The sequence below is a fragment of the Camelina sativa genome, chromosome 18, assembly GCF_030686135.1.
Source record: "Camelina sativa cultivar CO46 ecotype springtype chromosome 18, ASM3068613v1".
Lineage (NCBI taxonomy): Eukaryota > Viridiplantae > Streptophyta > Magnoliopsida > Brassicales > Brassicaceae > Camelina > Camelina sativa.
The window spans coordinates 3,903,869-3,919,758 of record NC_141897.1 but is presented as its reverse complement, the minus strand read 5'-3'; the positions used below and the strand labels follow the sequence as shown (position 1 = coordinate 3,919,758).

The following is a 15,890-nucleotide window of genomic DNA, read 5'->3' as shown; positions in this document are numbered from 1 at the left end:
AAGGATGAAATGAACAACTTTGCAGAAGAAATCAAATACAAAAACTAAACGGATTAAAAGATATCTGGATACTAAGTCTCAAAACGTTTTAGGTGGCTAGGTAGAACCTTAAGAACAAAACGAAAATGAGATAAAAGATAAGATGTCTCAGCCAAGATTTAACAAAACGTATTTATAGTAATCCAACATGGAAAACCCTAAAACTTAAAACGACAATATAGGGCGTCGGTTCGGGAATCTCCTGAAGCGTGTGAAACCAACATGTGCGGTCGAGTCGCGTGTCGTCTCTCCTTGGGGTGCGGTCGAGTGGAACGGATCGAGTCGAGGTCATACGACTTGAGGTGGGTCAATTGGAGGTAATGCGACTCGAGCTGGGTCGAGTGGAGGTGATGCGACTCGAGCTGGATCGAGTGGAGGTGATGCAACTCGAGCTGGGTATATATGTATCCACTAAAACGGTGATAATTCTTGAACCACAGCTCCGATTGGCTTGAAATAAACGGCATTGGAAAGACGACTCAATTCTCTATAACTTTGATGAAGACGTCAAAAGCTGAATCTCTCTACCGGTGGCTCTAACGTTAACTCTAACGACGACTCGAATGGCGACTCGATCGGTGATGGTGTTGGCTTGAACGACGTCGACTCGAACGGATCCAGTGGCGGCTCGAGTGGGTGACTCGAACGGTGCGACTCCGACATCTTCTTAACACCTGAAATACTCCGAAATGCACGATGTATGCAAAGATGATGCAAGAACTACCTAAATATGCAAAGTGTACAAAAGAGACTAGAAATTGATGCAAAACAACTAGTTGTCCTAGCTAAATGCATGACAAATACATGCTTAGCAGAGACAAAATATAGACATATCAAGGCTTCATCATCTTTAGAATCGAGGTGTCTCTATCAACCAACTCGAAGGTGCCGAATCCTTGGGAAGATCATATCACTTATCCCGCTCAATAACTTCTTCTTGTTTTTCAATGGTTTTTGTGCGCTTGGGGTTGGAAAAGTTTGGGTTGGGCTAGCTCTCATTGACATGTAAGTTTGGACTTCGAACATGACTGAAATCTTGGTACCACCAAGCTAGTTTTAATCCTCTAAAACAAGTAAGCCCATCTATGATCGGAAGTTTCATTCTAGCTTTCGTCGATTTTTTTAAAAAAAAAACCTTGTTTAAAAAAAAAAACCTTGTTTAAAAAAAAAACCTTGTCCAAAACCCTTCTTCTAGTTTCTACATTTAATTCTTTATAAGTTTAGTCTTTTGTGTTTACTTGAAATTTTGTAATGTTTTTGCATTTTGTATAGAATTTGTTGTTCTGTAAGCACCATGTACGTACGTTACGTATGTAGTACCATTTAGCCTCAAAAGTCAAAACTCTTGGATTTACGTAGTACCATTGTCTTTCAAAATCTAAATTGAAAGATGCCACAATCTTTTAAAATTTTGGAGATATATCGTTTTATTCAAATATTAGGTTTTAAGAATTAAAGATTTGTGAGTTAGAATTTAGGATATAGGTTTAGATTTAGTTAATATTATTATTTCTTGAAGAAATATATACTTTACATATTTTATCCCCAATATTTTATGTGAGTTTAACGAGTGTGTTTAGTTCTTTTTTCTTTTCATTTGTTTTTTCTCAAAAAAAAATTATATTAATTAGACATCATTAATTACACATGAGTTCGTTTAACCAGTTACGGAAGATAGCGGGTACAACAACTACTAAACCAAAAATTATCAAAAAAAAATTATAATATATAATTAAATATATATATATATATATAAATTATGAACATGATTAATAATTTTTAAAAATCATCAATAATTATTAAACAATCATTTGAAAATCAAACAAATAAATTTTGTAGTGAAACAAAAAAGAATTATTTCTATTGAGAAATTATAGTTAGCGAATGATTAGAGCTTGATAATATATTTTTTACTTTGTTAATTGTTCTGTTTTCTGTTCTTTCTTTTTTTGAGTTACCGGCAAACACCTTGCAGAATGAAGGTTTTGAAATTCAATAATGTTGAATGATGCAAAATAGTAAAAAATAATTTCTTTAATTTAATGAAAATGAAAACATTAATAACGGCACCCGCCCTCAAACAGATCATTTGCGGGTAATTGCAGAAGAACTAATCAAACTTGAGTGTTCACTGCAGAAAATAAACGTTTACATATGACCGAACTCCATAACACTACAAAGAATCAACGTTTACATATGACTGAACTCCAACTTAGTAGTTGCATGTATATATGTTAAAAATGATAAAATAATTGCATATTATAGTTGATAAAAAGTGCAAAAAGTAGGAAGAAATCATTTGATTTGACCACGATGGCCAAACACGTTAGATAGTTGGGCAGTCGCTACAACTAAGCAGCCGGCCCCTATTTTACATCCATCTATCATCAATAATTTGTACTATAACTCTTGTTTGACTTTGATTAAACTAAAGGGTCGTTAGCCACTTCACATTCGCTATTCTAATCTCTAATCTAATTCATCAGCCTTTTTAAATTAGGCTAGGTGGCCAACGAAAAAAAGTTTAAATTATCCATTTTATTTTGAGATATCAATTAGAAAAATATTGAAAAAAATAAATCAATTATTTTTCAGAAAGGAAAATATATTTGTCCATTTGGGAATCTTTACTCGGGATATCCCATCAAATCGTACTATAGTTTTTTTCCTCTATGTATTTTTTGTCAGAAAAATGTTTTTCTTTTTTACATATGTTAAAAATAGTACATATATACTGTTTATTATATCATATAATGTTTTTTGTCAAACTATTTCCTTTTAGTATATTTATTATTTTCCAAAACTATTATGTCTACAAAGAAACTTTTTTTTTGTAAAACAAATCTAAGATGCTGTTTTTTGTTTGACATTATATGAGATATGTTTACTGCAAAACAATCAACTATTATTTAGTATATATTTGCAAAACATAAGATTTGATTTCTTTATGTGTTTGCTACCTTTTTATTAATTATTTATTATAAACTTATATGCAGATTACTTTATGAAATTAAATCCTAATAATGTCTGTCCACTTTAAACTTTCAAGTCAACAATTTTTTTTTACAAATTCAAGTATGAAGTTTCTTAAAAAAAAATTGCTTATATAAGGAAATAAACGAAATAAACAATCACAGCAGTATAAAAAAGAGATAGCTATTACATTTTTTCTTTCTAAATAGATAAACACTAAAAAAATATTTACATGATCTTAAAACAATATAGGAGAATTTTCAAAAATACCCTTTTCTATATCATTTTTCAAAAATACTCTTTCATGGTGTACATTTTCAAAAACACCCATTTTTAATATATAAAATGACAAAATTCTAAACCTAAACCCCAAATATTAAATTCTACTCCCTAAAAACTATATCCTAAATGTAAAATAGAGAACTCAAACCTAAAAAAGATTCTAAAAATTAATTTAAGATAATGTAATAGTGTAAAAAAAAATGAAGTTGTTCAAAATTTTTTGAAAAGGATATGTTAACAATTTCTCAATAATATATTATATACCATATAATACCAGATATATATTATATTATATATAAAAAAGAAAAACGTAGAACAGAGAAAGAGAGTGCGCGACGAGGTCATAGTCGTGCTCTCGTTTTTGCAATTCACGTTTCTTCTCTCTCTCAGACTTCCTCTCGTCTCTATTACGTTTTTGCTCTTCACGAGTTTCTCTCACACACTCGCCCGTTTCATACTCCAAAACCATCTTTTTTATCGCCTTCCTCTGTTTCTCTCACAATTCTCAGGTGCACAAATCTCTCTTTTTATTGTTTGTGGGCATAATTTAGATGTTTATCATCTGATCAAGTTCATCATATTCATCAATCATCAACATTACAAATCTTCTTAATAGGTTTTAAAATGATTATAAACCATTTTCTGATTTTTTGTCCTAGTTTTATTCAATTGAATCAGAGTCGGATCACAATTTTTTAATCGAACGATCGGAGTTTTAGTCAATTTTGATGACTATTCTTACATTTTGTTTTACTCTGTTCTGTTCTTTTCCCTGTGCAAATTTTTTTTGAATAAAATTCTAAAACTATTTTGTTTCTTTAAACCTTTTTATTTATTATAATATAACAGATGAATAATTTTATCAGATGAATCTAAAAATAACTCCATATATTTCCAATTTTCTTACAGGAATGTTTTCACAAATTTCAAATTTTTATTTGTTCCTTATGTCCCACTTGCAAGTTGCAACATATTTTATAATCTTTTTCTTTTTCCATGCATATAAATAAATGTATGCAGAATTTGGTAACTTTGACATGTGTATGTCTTTTGTATATATCTTTTTTTTTTTTGGGTGTAAACTCTTCCTTTGTTTTGCAGCAATCTCCAGCAACATGAACTTCATTGTTGCTAGATACTGATTTTTGTGGGACTTTATATGTTGCTTTGGTCTCAAGTCTAAAACCAGAGGAAATTTGTTGAAGTTTTTCAATGCTAAATTCTACTGGAGTAAGAACTCAACGAAGAAACTCAAGACCTTTGTCTGTTGGAGGTAGAGAGATTATTACTCTTAACAATATCTGTTTATCATATCATAATTGGTCTGAGAATTGTTTTGAGTTTTGTAGAAATGGATTGCTTAGAACCAAAAACAAAGAACAAACTCACTGGAAAGCTTCTCTTGATAGCTTCACTAATAATCTTAGCCATTATTGTGATCAGTCAAGCCTCAAGTTTCACATCTCCAAGCGTGGTAACACAATCGTCTCATACTCAAAAAAAAAAACACCTTCAAGGCTTTTTTTACACTCCTATAATTAATGTTTCCTATGTGGTTTTGTTGTGTTTGCTTTCAGTTTTCTCAAAGAGAAGAAGGAGTGACGCATGTGTTAGTCACAGGTGGTGCTGGTTATATCGGGTCACATGCCGCTTTAAGGCTGCTTAGAGATTCATACCGTGTTACCATTGTGGTATAATTCATATTATACTTTCAAAATTTTCAATAACTATGTGATAAAAATTTGTTACATTAATAAACTTTTGATCCTCTCAACAGGACAATCTTTCGCGTGGGAATCTCGGGGCTGTTAAGACTTTACAGCGATTATTCCCGCAAACCGGAAGGCTTCAGTTCATTTATGCTGACTTAGGAGATCCGGCAGCGGTATCCCTTTGTAACCTTTTGATGTTGTTAAGCTTTAAAGCATGTTTTTTTTTTGTGTTTTCATTCTTAACCATGCATACAATTTTCAGGTCGAGAAAATCTTCTCGGAGAATGCTTTTGACGCTGTGATGCATTTTGCTGCGGTAGCTTATGTTGGAGAAAGCACTCTTTATCCTCTAAAGTACAGTCCTAATTCATTCCATATAATTCTAAACATCACTGCAAGAATTTATTTTTCGGTCTCATTGTTTGTTATGTTTATTCGTTGTAGATACTACCATAACATTACATCAAACACACTAGGAGTTCTAGAAGCTATGGTTAGGCATAAAGTGAAGACATTAATTTATTCTAGCACTTGTGCTACATATGGAGAGCCTGATAAAATGCCAATAACTGAAGATACTCCACAAGTAAGTAACCTTGATTTCGAACTAGATCAATCGATATATAAATGAAACTCATCTTCTGTACTTGTTTTCTAATGCAAAATATCGTGTACTTAGGTCCCGATTAATCCATATGGAAAAGCTAAAAAGATGGCAGAGGATATGATTTTGGATTTCTCTACGAACTCTGACATGGCGGTTATGATCTTAAGGTTAGGTTCATTAAGTACTCTAGATATGATCAATGAAACAGTAATGCAGATGTCAATGAATCTTATGAACTTTGCCAGATACTTCAATGTGATTGGTTCAGATCCAGGAGGTAGATTAGGAGAAGCTCCAAGACCCGAGCTTCGCGAGCAAGGACGGATTTCTGGTGCTTGTTTTGACGCAGCTCGCGGTTTCATTCCCGGACTTCAAGTACATAAACATTACTTTCTTTGTTATAAGAAATATACTATAATCATATATTGCAATATCGTTTATACAAAATGATTGGTTTGGTGATAGGTGAAAGGAACAGATTACAAAACATCAGACGGTACTTGCATTAGAGACTATATAGATGTTACTGACCTCGTGGATGCTCACGTGAAGGCTCTCGAGAAAGCTCAGCCTCGAAAAGTCGGTATCTACAATGTTGGAACCGGAAAAGGTCTTTACTTCTAACATTTTCACTACACAAGAACTCTGTTTTACTTCTTCTTATAACCGTTCATCATCTAAGTACCATAATTTGATTTCAATGCACAATATTTTAGTTAAAAAATGTGAGTGTAACCGTTTTGTGGTTTGGTTAAACAGGAAGATCGGTTAAAGAATTCGTCGAGGCGTGCAAGAAAGCGACAGGAGTCGAGATAAAAGTAGATTTCTTGCCTCGACGACCGGGAGATCACGCAGAAGTTTATAGTGATCCGACAAAGATTTTGAAAGATTTGAACTGGACAGCTCGGTTCACTCATCTTCAAGATAGTCTTCAAGTTGCTTGGAGGTGGCAAAAGATTCATCCTCATGGATATGCTTCTTATTAAAAACAGAGCAAACATATAAAAAAGGCTTTTCTTGGTTTCAATATTTTCTTCTTTATTGGCATAATTTTTTGATAGGGATTACATATACGTAATTATTAATATACTCTAACAGCATATAGAGAAATGAATAAAATATTAAACGCAGTTTTTTCAAACTACCTGACGTTAGAAAAGTTATCGGGCCTCTGTGGTCCATTACAAGATAGAAAAATTAAGACTACGGAGAAGTGAGAATCGTGAAGCTTGAGGAGAAAGATAATCTAAACACACTCTCTGGCCGTCACATTTTGTTGCTACTGACAAACTTAGGCATCTTGATCTTGAGTGTCTTCTTGTGAAGCGTGAGTGTTTGGAAGTGAAGCCATTAAGCCTCTATATTAGTCAGAAGCTTGTTTACTTAAGACTCCATGGGGTATCGTTGGCTAGTTTTGAATCTGTTTCACTTCCTTGTCTCAAGACAATGCGTTTAGAGAAAAACTAGGTTTGGACCCGCACATACGTGCGAAATTATTTTTGCATATTTTAAAAAAAAAAAAATTGTAAAGCGATTAAACCCGTCTAATATGTCTGATTGCAACATTTTTTTTTTGACCCCAAAAAAACTCATTCCTCGTAATTCATATGAGTACATAGTACGTCCGCATATGTTCTGCTTGAATTCTTGTTCCCAAAATTCTCGTCCCGTATTTTGTCATACATGAATATATCCACACAAAATTCTCATAACCTGATTATTATGGAACTAATTTGAAGGATTTTCTAAAATATAATAAATCTGGTGTTTAATCTTTTTTTCTTCTTAATATGTAAATTGGGTCAGTTTGGCAATATGGATATTTGATATGAATTTTTTTTAACCCTTAAATGTAATCCCCAATTAATAGTATAGATTTCCTTCAATTATTGAATGAAATATTCCTTAGTTATATTAATGAAAATTTAATGTAAATAATATAGTAAGAGAAGGGCAAATGATAAAATGGGATAGAAAGCGTGAGTATTTTATATAGGTCCATTATAGGAGTAACCAAAAGGTATTTTATTAAGGAGAATTTTATTAATTTAGATATTATTAGTTTTTTAAGTAATATATGTGTTCGTAATTGATGGAGAAATAAAATTACAAAATTGTTTCGTGAGGGGAAAGACTATAATTGGTCATTAGATCCCTTATAGAATTGGTCTTAGTTATAGTATTATATCACTGGATTTTACAAATTTTAATTGGTCATTAGATCCCTATATATCTCAGCTATTAGTATAATATTATTACTTGTTTTATTTTTATTGGACTGGATTTTATAAATTTTAAGATTTCTGTAAAACACTATAACTACATATTTATATATAATGTTTAACTACATAGTTATCCAAATTAAAGTATATATTCATGTCATTTTAATTGGTGATCATATGTTTTTTTGGGCAAATATAGTTATTGTTTTTAGCAAAAGAATAAACATTGAGCCAGTTTCAAATGATCTTTGATTCTTTCACCATTAGAGCTTCATAAAATTATTAGAAAGGTAACATTATTTATATTTCAGAATATATGATTTTAAATATATACTTTTTTACATCTCATAATATAGTTGTATTATTATATTACAATACATACTGAAATTAATTTTGAAAATATATAGGAGATAATATTTATTAATTTTTGAATAATATTTACCAATTTTAGAATTAATAGGAGCAAAATATTATGTATATAAATAAATTGAATAGGAGTGGCAGTTGAAAAAAAAAATGACAGTTTTATGTAATTTTATGGAATACTAAGGATTAACAATAAATTGGGTACAAAGCTCTCTGGCGATGATACAACTTTTTTCCAGAATGCTTCTCTTTTAATATATAGCGGATGTTTATGCCAAGAAAAAAAAACTATTTTTATGTTTTTTTATACAAAATTATTAAAATTACTGATTTTACATATATATTTGTTGAATTTACATACATATATAACCCAAAAAATATGGGGCCTTTTAAAGTGGAGGTCCAGTTCAGCTGAGAATATGCTAATCTAGTTAGGCTATCTCCAACATTGTTACTAAAGCAGATATTCTTTATTAAAATAACAATAAAGAGGAGACAAGCATAAGAGAGACGAAGGAACGTTTCTCCCAGAACTTAAAAACCCGTTTCTCACACATGTGTCAGTTTTCTATTGGTTTATTTATTAAAACATTATTAAAAATTATTTAATTAAAACATGATTTTTTTTTGTTTTTTAGCAACCCTCAACGTTTCCATCGTTGGTTATGCTCTTAGTACTTCAGATAACTGATTACTAATTTTTGAAAGCTTATTTTCAAGTGACTCGATACCACTCTCTATTATGTAAAAAGCGGAAGTAGTCATCTGTACAATTTTCAAATTATTGCTTAGGCTTTTTACTTTCTCGTACACCTTTGGCACCATGGTTGTCTTTGGAGTGAAGGATAGGAAAAAAAATCAAATAAAAATCAGAAATTGTTAGAATCAAACATAAATCCTAGAGAAACACAATCTATGAAGTTAATTGGAAACATTTTACATTTTTAAATATTATAAAAATTATCTTAAATAATTAAACATGTATATAATAAATTTTATACATGCATACACATTATCTAAATTTTTTGAAAAAAAAAATCTGTAATGTTAATTGGAAATGTTATTCATTTTAAATATTATACTTTAGACAAATTATTTTTTTTAAAATTAATATATAAATGATTTTTCAGTCACTGTGTCAGTTCAAACGATCGCCGGTAATCTCAGCGACTGTTTTTCCGGACCTAGCGACGGTAAATCCCGTCTCCAACTAATATTTATTTCTGATTAATCAATGATTTTGTCTTTATTTGCGGCATTTTTTCCGGTCGCTCCAGCGTCACTCTTCCGAACAGGGTGTAGAATTTACCTATTTAGGGCCTAGCCCATCATGAGTAGGCCCAAAAGTGAAACAAAGCCCGACTATAAGTATCTCTCTCGTACTCTTTTGCTTGTGTAAAACCCTAGAATTTTTTCCCTTTCTCAATTCCCAAATCCTAACTCTATTTTTGGAATTCTCCGCCGTTTTCAAGTCCACCGCGACGATGTCGATGTCGAAGAGCGCTAAGATGCTCCAGTTTATAAACTTCAGAATGAGAGTAACGATCCAAGATGGACGACAGCTAATCGGAAAATTCATGGCGTTCGATCGCCATATGAATCTTGTTCTAGGAGACTGCGAAGAGTTTCGGAAACTTCCTCCGGCGAAAGGTGGCAAGAAGACGAACGAAGAAAGAGAAGAGCGTCGTACTCTTGGTTTGGTTCTTCTTAGAGGCGAAGAAGTGATTTCGATGACTGTCGAAGGTCCACCGCCGCCGGAAGAGTCTCGCGCTAAATCAGGATCTGTAACCGCCGTTGCTGGTCCCGGAATCGGCCGCGCTGCTGGACGTGGAGTACCGACTGGTCCATTGGTTCAAGCTCAGCCGGGACTGTCTGGTCCTGTTCGTGGAATTGGTGGACCTGCTCCTAATATGATGCAGCCACAGATCTCTAGACCACCGCAGATAATTCGACCTCCGGGACAATTGCCGCCTCCTCCTCCGCCCGCTTTCGGTGGTCAAGGTGGTCCTCCTCCACCTTATGGTATGAGACCCCCGTATCCTGGTCCACCACCACCTCAGTACGGTGGACAAAGGCCAATGATGGTTCCTCCGCCTGGTGGTATGATGAGAGGACCTCCTCCACCTCATGGGATGCAAGGACCTCCTCCGCCTCGCCCTGGAATGGGTCCTCCGCCTGGTGGTGCTCCGATGTTTGCTCCGCCTCGTCCTGGCATGCCCCCTCCTCCGCCAAATCACCAGAATCAACAACATTGATTAGGTTAGTTTTATGAGAGTTTCTTTGAAGGCAAAGTTGTTTGATTGATATTGAATACTTTGTTAAGCCTTTATGGTTGGCTTGTCATGATCTGGATTGTAGTAGTCACTCCGTAGTTATATGGGTAGCTTGGTCATGATGTGTGGTTTGATTGAAATTGAAATTGTTTCGATTAGCTTGGCCTTCTTTAGTGACTCAACTTCTTAACTTACCTGCTATCTCTTGAGTTGTTTAACCGAAACTCTTCGCAGTCTTTGTTTGAAGAAACCAACCGCTAAGTACAATTTTGTGGATCTGGATTGTAGGAGTCACTTCATCTACCACAAAGATAACATCCACAGGAATGAGTAGACCCCTTGGTTAGTCAGAACTCTTTTCTCCTGGGAGCTCGAGCTTACATGTTGGTGATTCGTTTGGAAGAAGCTATTGAGTTTACAAAAAAAAGTGACTTTGTAGAGGTTACAACATTGCTCTATGAACTTAATGTATAATTTGTAAAAGAGGCTTCTAATGGTTTTGACTGGCAAATTGGTACTCGCCAAACTAGGCATTGTGAAAGTCTTTAGTTCATACTATCCTCCACTGCACTGGTCTGCGAGTCAAACAAATCCTAAGTTGTTACCGTCTTATTGTGTCGTCTATCTCTCCCGTTTCTGGTAAAGTAAAGTAAAAAAAAATGAACGACGACTTACCGAAAGCAACATCAACCCTTAAAACATTCTCAAGTAAATCTGAGAAAAAAACATCAATAACGGAAGACCTTTTGTCTTTTTTCCTCAAGAGAGCAAAAATGTTGAAAGTAGTACCAGAACTCATCAAAGTGTGGGAGAGATGGAACATAAGAGGAGTAATCATTTTAAGTCTTACTCTTCAAACCATTCTCATTTGCTTCTCTCCTTTAAGGAAACGCACTCCAAGAAGGCTCTTTATCATGCTCTTTTGGTCCTCTTATTCCAAGAACCAAGGTAAAGAACCCAAACCAGATGATCCTCCTGATGGAAAAGAGCTCATGGCTTTATGGGCAGCATTCTTGCTTTTGCATCTTGTTGGACCAGACACAATCACAGCTTTCACGCTTCAAGATAACGACGCTCTCTGGCTCAGACATGTCTTTGGGCTTGTCTTTCATGCATTGCTGGTGGCTTTGTGGTTCTCCAGTCTTTACCTAATAGCCTTTGGGTGATTATAGTTTTAGTGTTTGTTTCTGGGACTATAAAGTATCTGGAAAGGACAACGGCTTTGTATAGTGCAAGTTTGGACAAGTTTAGGGATGATTCAAGCACCAGACCCAGGACCAAACTACGCCAAGCTTATGGAGGAGTACAAGGCCAAGAAAGAGGCAAGATTACCGACCAAGATCATTCTGATGGATGAGCCTGACAAGCAACATAGGCCTAAGAACAGAGAAGTGTTGACCCATCTTAAGATTGCTCAGTATGCTCATAAGTTCTTCAACACATTCAAGGGCCTTGTAGTCAACCTTATCTTCAGCTTCAGGGAGCGTGATGAGATCCTAGAGATCTTTGAGAATCTGAAGAATCCAGAAGAAGCTTTGAAGATCATTGAGATTGAGCTTGGCTTCCTCTATGATGCTCGATTCACCAAGATCACGGTTCTTCATACTGTTTTGGGAATTTTCTCACGCATCGTTGCTTATGGCACCCAAGTGGCTGCATTCATCCTCTTTGATAAGAAACCCAAGAAAGAAAAACTAGTTCATGGAGCTGATGTTGTTACACGCTGTTTGCAGTTGGCATAGCTTCGGATTCATATCCATCGTCTTGTTTCTGTTCTCAGACTGGACATGTGTTGCACTTAGTAGCTTGAAGGACAACCCCGACGAGCCTCAAACACTAAAAGAGAGATTTTTCAACTGGTTACTTGGTTTAAGAAAGCTGCGTTGGAAGCCACAAGAGTGTCACATGATAGGTGTGCATAAGTGTTCAACGGAACAAAAGCATGACGTGCTCACGACACCATTCTTCCTCCGGAGGTGGTGTGGAAGCATCAATGTATTCAACTTTCTAGCGTATGCCACAAAAGCAGAGGTAAAGAGGATCCACGACGCCAGAGGTAGTTTCGGCCGCTACTCATGGATCATCAAAGCTCTACCATTCGAGATACTCAAGTTCATCATCCAAAAGTTTTTTGGATGGAGTGCCAAGTTAATCAATGGTTTGCACAGGTGGGTCAGCCCCACAGAGTCAATGAGTTATCAAGAAATCATCCTTTGGCTCGTAGTACTATTTACCTGCCTGAGGATGTAGAGCGTAACAAACTGTTACATTATATTACAAACGTGGATTATGATAAGAGTCTTTTGATATGGCACTTCGCAACCGAACTCTGTTACCAACAAGAAGAGACCAACTCTGAGTTACCGCGAGTTCAGACTACAATACATGATGTATCTCCTGATCTTGCAACCTGGTCTGGACGTCAATAGTGATATTGATCCAATGGGAGTGAAGAGAGATCGAAGCAAGTCTGTGTTGTTTGACGCGAGCAGGCTAGCCAAAGACCTTATGCATCTGGAGTTGAGGTACAGCATAAACAAATGAGAGATATTGAGCAAAGTGTGGGTGGAACTTCTCTGTTATGCAGCTTGTTACTGCGACCCTACGGCTCACGTGGAGAAACTAAGCAGAGGCGGTGAGCTCATAAACTTTGTGTGGCTTCTAATGGCTCACTTTGGACAACAAATCAGTTATTGAGCCAAACTCATGATAATTAAGCAAGTGAATGACAAGAATAACATTTCTCACATGAGTCAGCTATGCAGATCCGAAAACCCGATTGTCCTACTACAAATGTCACATCCACAAGAGTGGTAAGACCCCTCGGCATAACTTTGTTCGCCCAGGAGCTCGAGCTTGCATTGTTGGTGATTTTCTCATGGAAGAAGCTATTGATTTTAGACACAGTGAACTTGTAAAAGAGTTACAAAATTGCTCTATGAACTGAATCTATTTGTAAAAGAGGCCTCTAATGGTTTTGACTGGCAATTTGGTTTTGACCACACTAGGCTATCTTTGCCCGGTTATGTACATAAGAATCTACTAACAGCAGATTCTATCTCTGGTTTATACATCACCCTCCACTGTACTGGTCTGCAAGGTAACAGTTCTTACTTCAGTTTCTCCTGCAATCACCACCGAGCATCTGTAATGCCAAAAGCAGATAATGGATTCTTAAAACCGACCAACTACATACTAAACCTGACTGATGATTTGAAAGTTGAAACTAACCTAGTTTTGATAACAAGTCCATGGTCCACAACGCCATCAATCGTTTCCAGGCTTTCAGCCACGTTAGCTGCAAACTTTCACATCGATTAACAAATATACCATCAATCAACAACATGCTCAACAATACAATGTCTAATGGACATGGTAGCAGTAAAGCTTTTACCGAGGCTTGGAATTGGAGTTGTAAATATAACATCAAGAATGTTGTGACCATCACTGGTTACTATAGGAAAGTCTCCTCCAAGAGGACCTGCATCACCTACAGAAGCTCTTCTCCACACCTTATACACATATACACACAGATAAAAAAACAAAATGAACCAGACGATGCTTAACACAATCAATAAGAACCAAAACCCCGAGAAAACAAGTGAGAAAGAACAAAACTGCACTGGCCTCATACCTCTGCATCGCCTAAATACAAGTCATCTATCTCCTCAGCTATGGCCAACCAATTAAGCTGCACCCAAAATTTCACAGGTCATATCTGGCTTTCCATGTTCTGAGTTGCATTGTAAATGCCCTCACCGTGGGACTAGAACAAATTTCCATTAGTAGGTATTTGCTTACGGATTGAACTAAAACAGGGATAGAACCTTCAAGGCTGGCTTTGTATTGTTCTTCCTTTATCAGAAAGACTGCCTCATCAGCTGCTTTCACAATAGACTGCATTGTCAATCTCTCTTTGTAAGCCCAAAGCTAACCAATGGGTTTATTATCATCAAACTGCAAATTTTAGACGAAAACTGCACACACCTTTTGTTTCAGAATATAGTCAGCTTCCTGTGAACTTCTACGCCGTCCAATAACTGCAATAAGCGTACTCTCTTCTACAGCATCAGCATCATGAAATGCAAAATCAATCTACAAAAGAACCAACACCTCAAACATTACCTCAAAATCAATCTACAAAAGAACCAAAATCGGTTAAGAAACCGCAGGGAAACGACTACCTGAAAATCATCTCGGAAATATTCCAAGGGGATCCCATACTTTGCTGCTTCACTCGCGCTTCGAGCAGACCTGAACAAAAGGTCAAGAACTAATCATCATGAAACATGTAAAAACTCAACTTCCAGTAGAATCATGATTCAAGAAGTAATGAGTTGAGATATAATCAACTGAATCAAACAAAAAGATGGATTCTTTAATGGAGTTCAAGACTCACATTGGTACACCAACAACACTTTGTAAAGAACCAGAACGAAGTTGCTGACCCAAATAACGTATAGCCATATCTGAAGCTTCTCCAGATCCTAAACCAATAACCATCCCACTCTTTACATAACTATCCACCTGAAAACATTTACCAGACAAAGCTTTGTAAGTATCAAGTATCAATCTTTCTTCAATTTTGTGAACTTTTAACACAATTCAAACAATACCCATTTGAAATTGGGTTTCAATGAACAATCTTTCTCTTGATTGATCATAGAAATGTGATGTTTTAAATTGTTAAAGAATTATTTTTTTCCCGGTTTAACCCTTACGGTGTGGTGAGCTGCTCGGAGAAGAGGAGAGACATCCGGAGAAAGACTGGCGCTTATTACTCGAGGTGCCGAAACATTTCTGAAGCTACGGCGGCGTGTGGGGGACACGGAAGAGAGTGAAAATGGAGTCGATACTGCTGCAAATGCCATTTTTTTTTGGAAAACGATTTGTGTCACCGAGTCACGGCGACTCGGTGGTGACTCTGTGGCTTTGCCGCTCTTATCTCGTTCAATATCGTTTTTGTGTGGCCGAGTTAGACGATGATATTAATTTTTTCTTTTTTTTGTTCACAGAATATTAAAAATTATAAATCGAATAATTTTGATATTTCGAAAATAGCCTAAAAAATATCACAAAAACAAAGTCTTACTTATAAAAATAAAACGTTTTCACACATCATTTTATGTCAAGTGAATACAATTAATAAAAATCATTTTAAAACATCTTTTCCTAAAAACATTTTTGAGAACTTAAATTAATCAAAGAGTTTGTGATTCATTTAAAAGTCGGAGGATTTTCAAAAATATCATTTTTTCTATATCACTTTTTAAAGATAAATTTTTACGTTATTTATTTTCAAAAATATTTCTTTTCTATGTATAAAATAACTAAATTTAAAGCCTTAAACTCTAAATATTAAACCATAATCTTTCAAAACTATATCATAAATGTAAAATAGAGAAGTCAAACCTAA

At 35.2% G+C, this 15,890-nt stretch overlaps 2 protein-coding genes and 2 pseudogenes across 18 annotated transcripts; 3 read left to right on the top strand and 1 right to left on the bottom strand.

Annotated features, from left to right (window-relative positions):
• The first annotated feature begins 3,585 nt into the window (after positions 1 to 3,585).
• On the top strand, positions 3,586 to 6,754 carry LOC104760459 (putative UDP-arabinose 4-epimerase 4). Of its 3 annotated transcripts, none has more exons than XM_019240184.2 (11): positions 3,586 to 3,803; positions 4,396 to 4,567; positions 4,644 to 4,768; positions 4,872 to 4,985; positions 5,072 to 5,179; positions 5,269 to 5,360; positions 5,451 to 5,592; positions 5,686 to 5,780; positions 5,859 to 5,988; positions 6,079 to 6,223; positions 6,373 to 6,754. In XM_019240184.2, exons 2-11 carry the CDS (start codon positions 4,507 to 4,509, stop codon positions 6,597 to 6,599), a joined length of 1,239 nt encoding a protein of 412 aa, XP_019095729.1. In that variant the 5' UTR covers positions 3,586 to 3,803; positions 4,396 to 4,506; the 3' UTR covers positions 6,600 to 6,754. The 3 variants fall into 3 exon arrangements, 2 of the variants coding, with proteins under 2 accessions (XP_019095729.1, XP_019095728.1); XR_015589433.1 differs by having other exon boundaries at positions 3,616 to 3,803; positions 5,882 to 5,988; XM_019240183.2 differs by having other exon boundaries at positions 3,795 to 3,910.
• Positions 6,755 to 9,585: 2,831 nt separating this feature from the next.
• On the top strand, positions 9,586 to 11,032 carry LOC104760460 (uncharacterized; annotated as a pseudogene). Of its 2 annotated transcripts, none has more exons than XR_015588218.1 (2): positions 9,586 to 10,460; positions 10,763 to 11,032. The product of XR_015588218.1 is annotated as an uncharacterized LOC104760460, transcript variant X1 (transcript). The 2 variants fall into 2 exon arrangements; XR_015588219.1 differs by having other exon boundaries at positions 9,591 to 10,460; positions 10,709 to 11,032.
• A 101-nt stretch (positions 11,033 to 11,133) lies between these two features.
• Positions 11,134 to 12,903, top strand: LOC104760461 (uncharacterized; annotated as a pseudogene). Its single transcript, XR_015588208.1, has one exon. The product of XR_015588208.1 is annotated as an uncharacterized LOC104760461 (transcript).
• Positions 12,904 to 13,345: 442 nt separating this feature from the next.
• Positions 13,346 to 15,660, bottom strand: LOC104760462 (putative ribose-5-phosphate isomerase 4, chloroplastic). Of its 12 annotated transcripts, none has more exons than XR_002036451.2 (9): positions 15,196 to 15,568; positions 14,874 to 15,001; positions 14,659 to 14,728; positions 14,462 to 14,569; positions 14,276 to 14,371; positions 14,109 to 14,165; positions 13,869 to 13,986; positions 13,706 to 13,779; positions 13,346 to 13,619 (listed from the first exon to the last, which is right to left on the bottom strand). XR_002036451.2 is itself a non-coding variant. In XM_010483384.3 (9 exons), exons 1-9 carry the CDS (start codon positions 15,343 to 15,345, stop codon positions 13,541 to 13,543), a joined length of 873 nt encoding a protein of 290 aa, XP_010481686.1. In that variant the 5' UTR covers positions 15,346 to 15,660; the 3' UTR covers positions 13,346 to 13,540. The 12 variants fall into 12 exon arrangements, 2 of the variants coding, with proteins under 2 accessions (XP_010481686.1, XP_019095734.1); XR_015588209.1 differs by having other exon boundaries at positions 13,346 to 13,599; XR_015588211.1 differs by having other exon boundaries at positions 14,302 to 14,371.
• Positions 15,661 to 15,890: the final 230 nt, after the last annotated feature.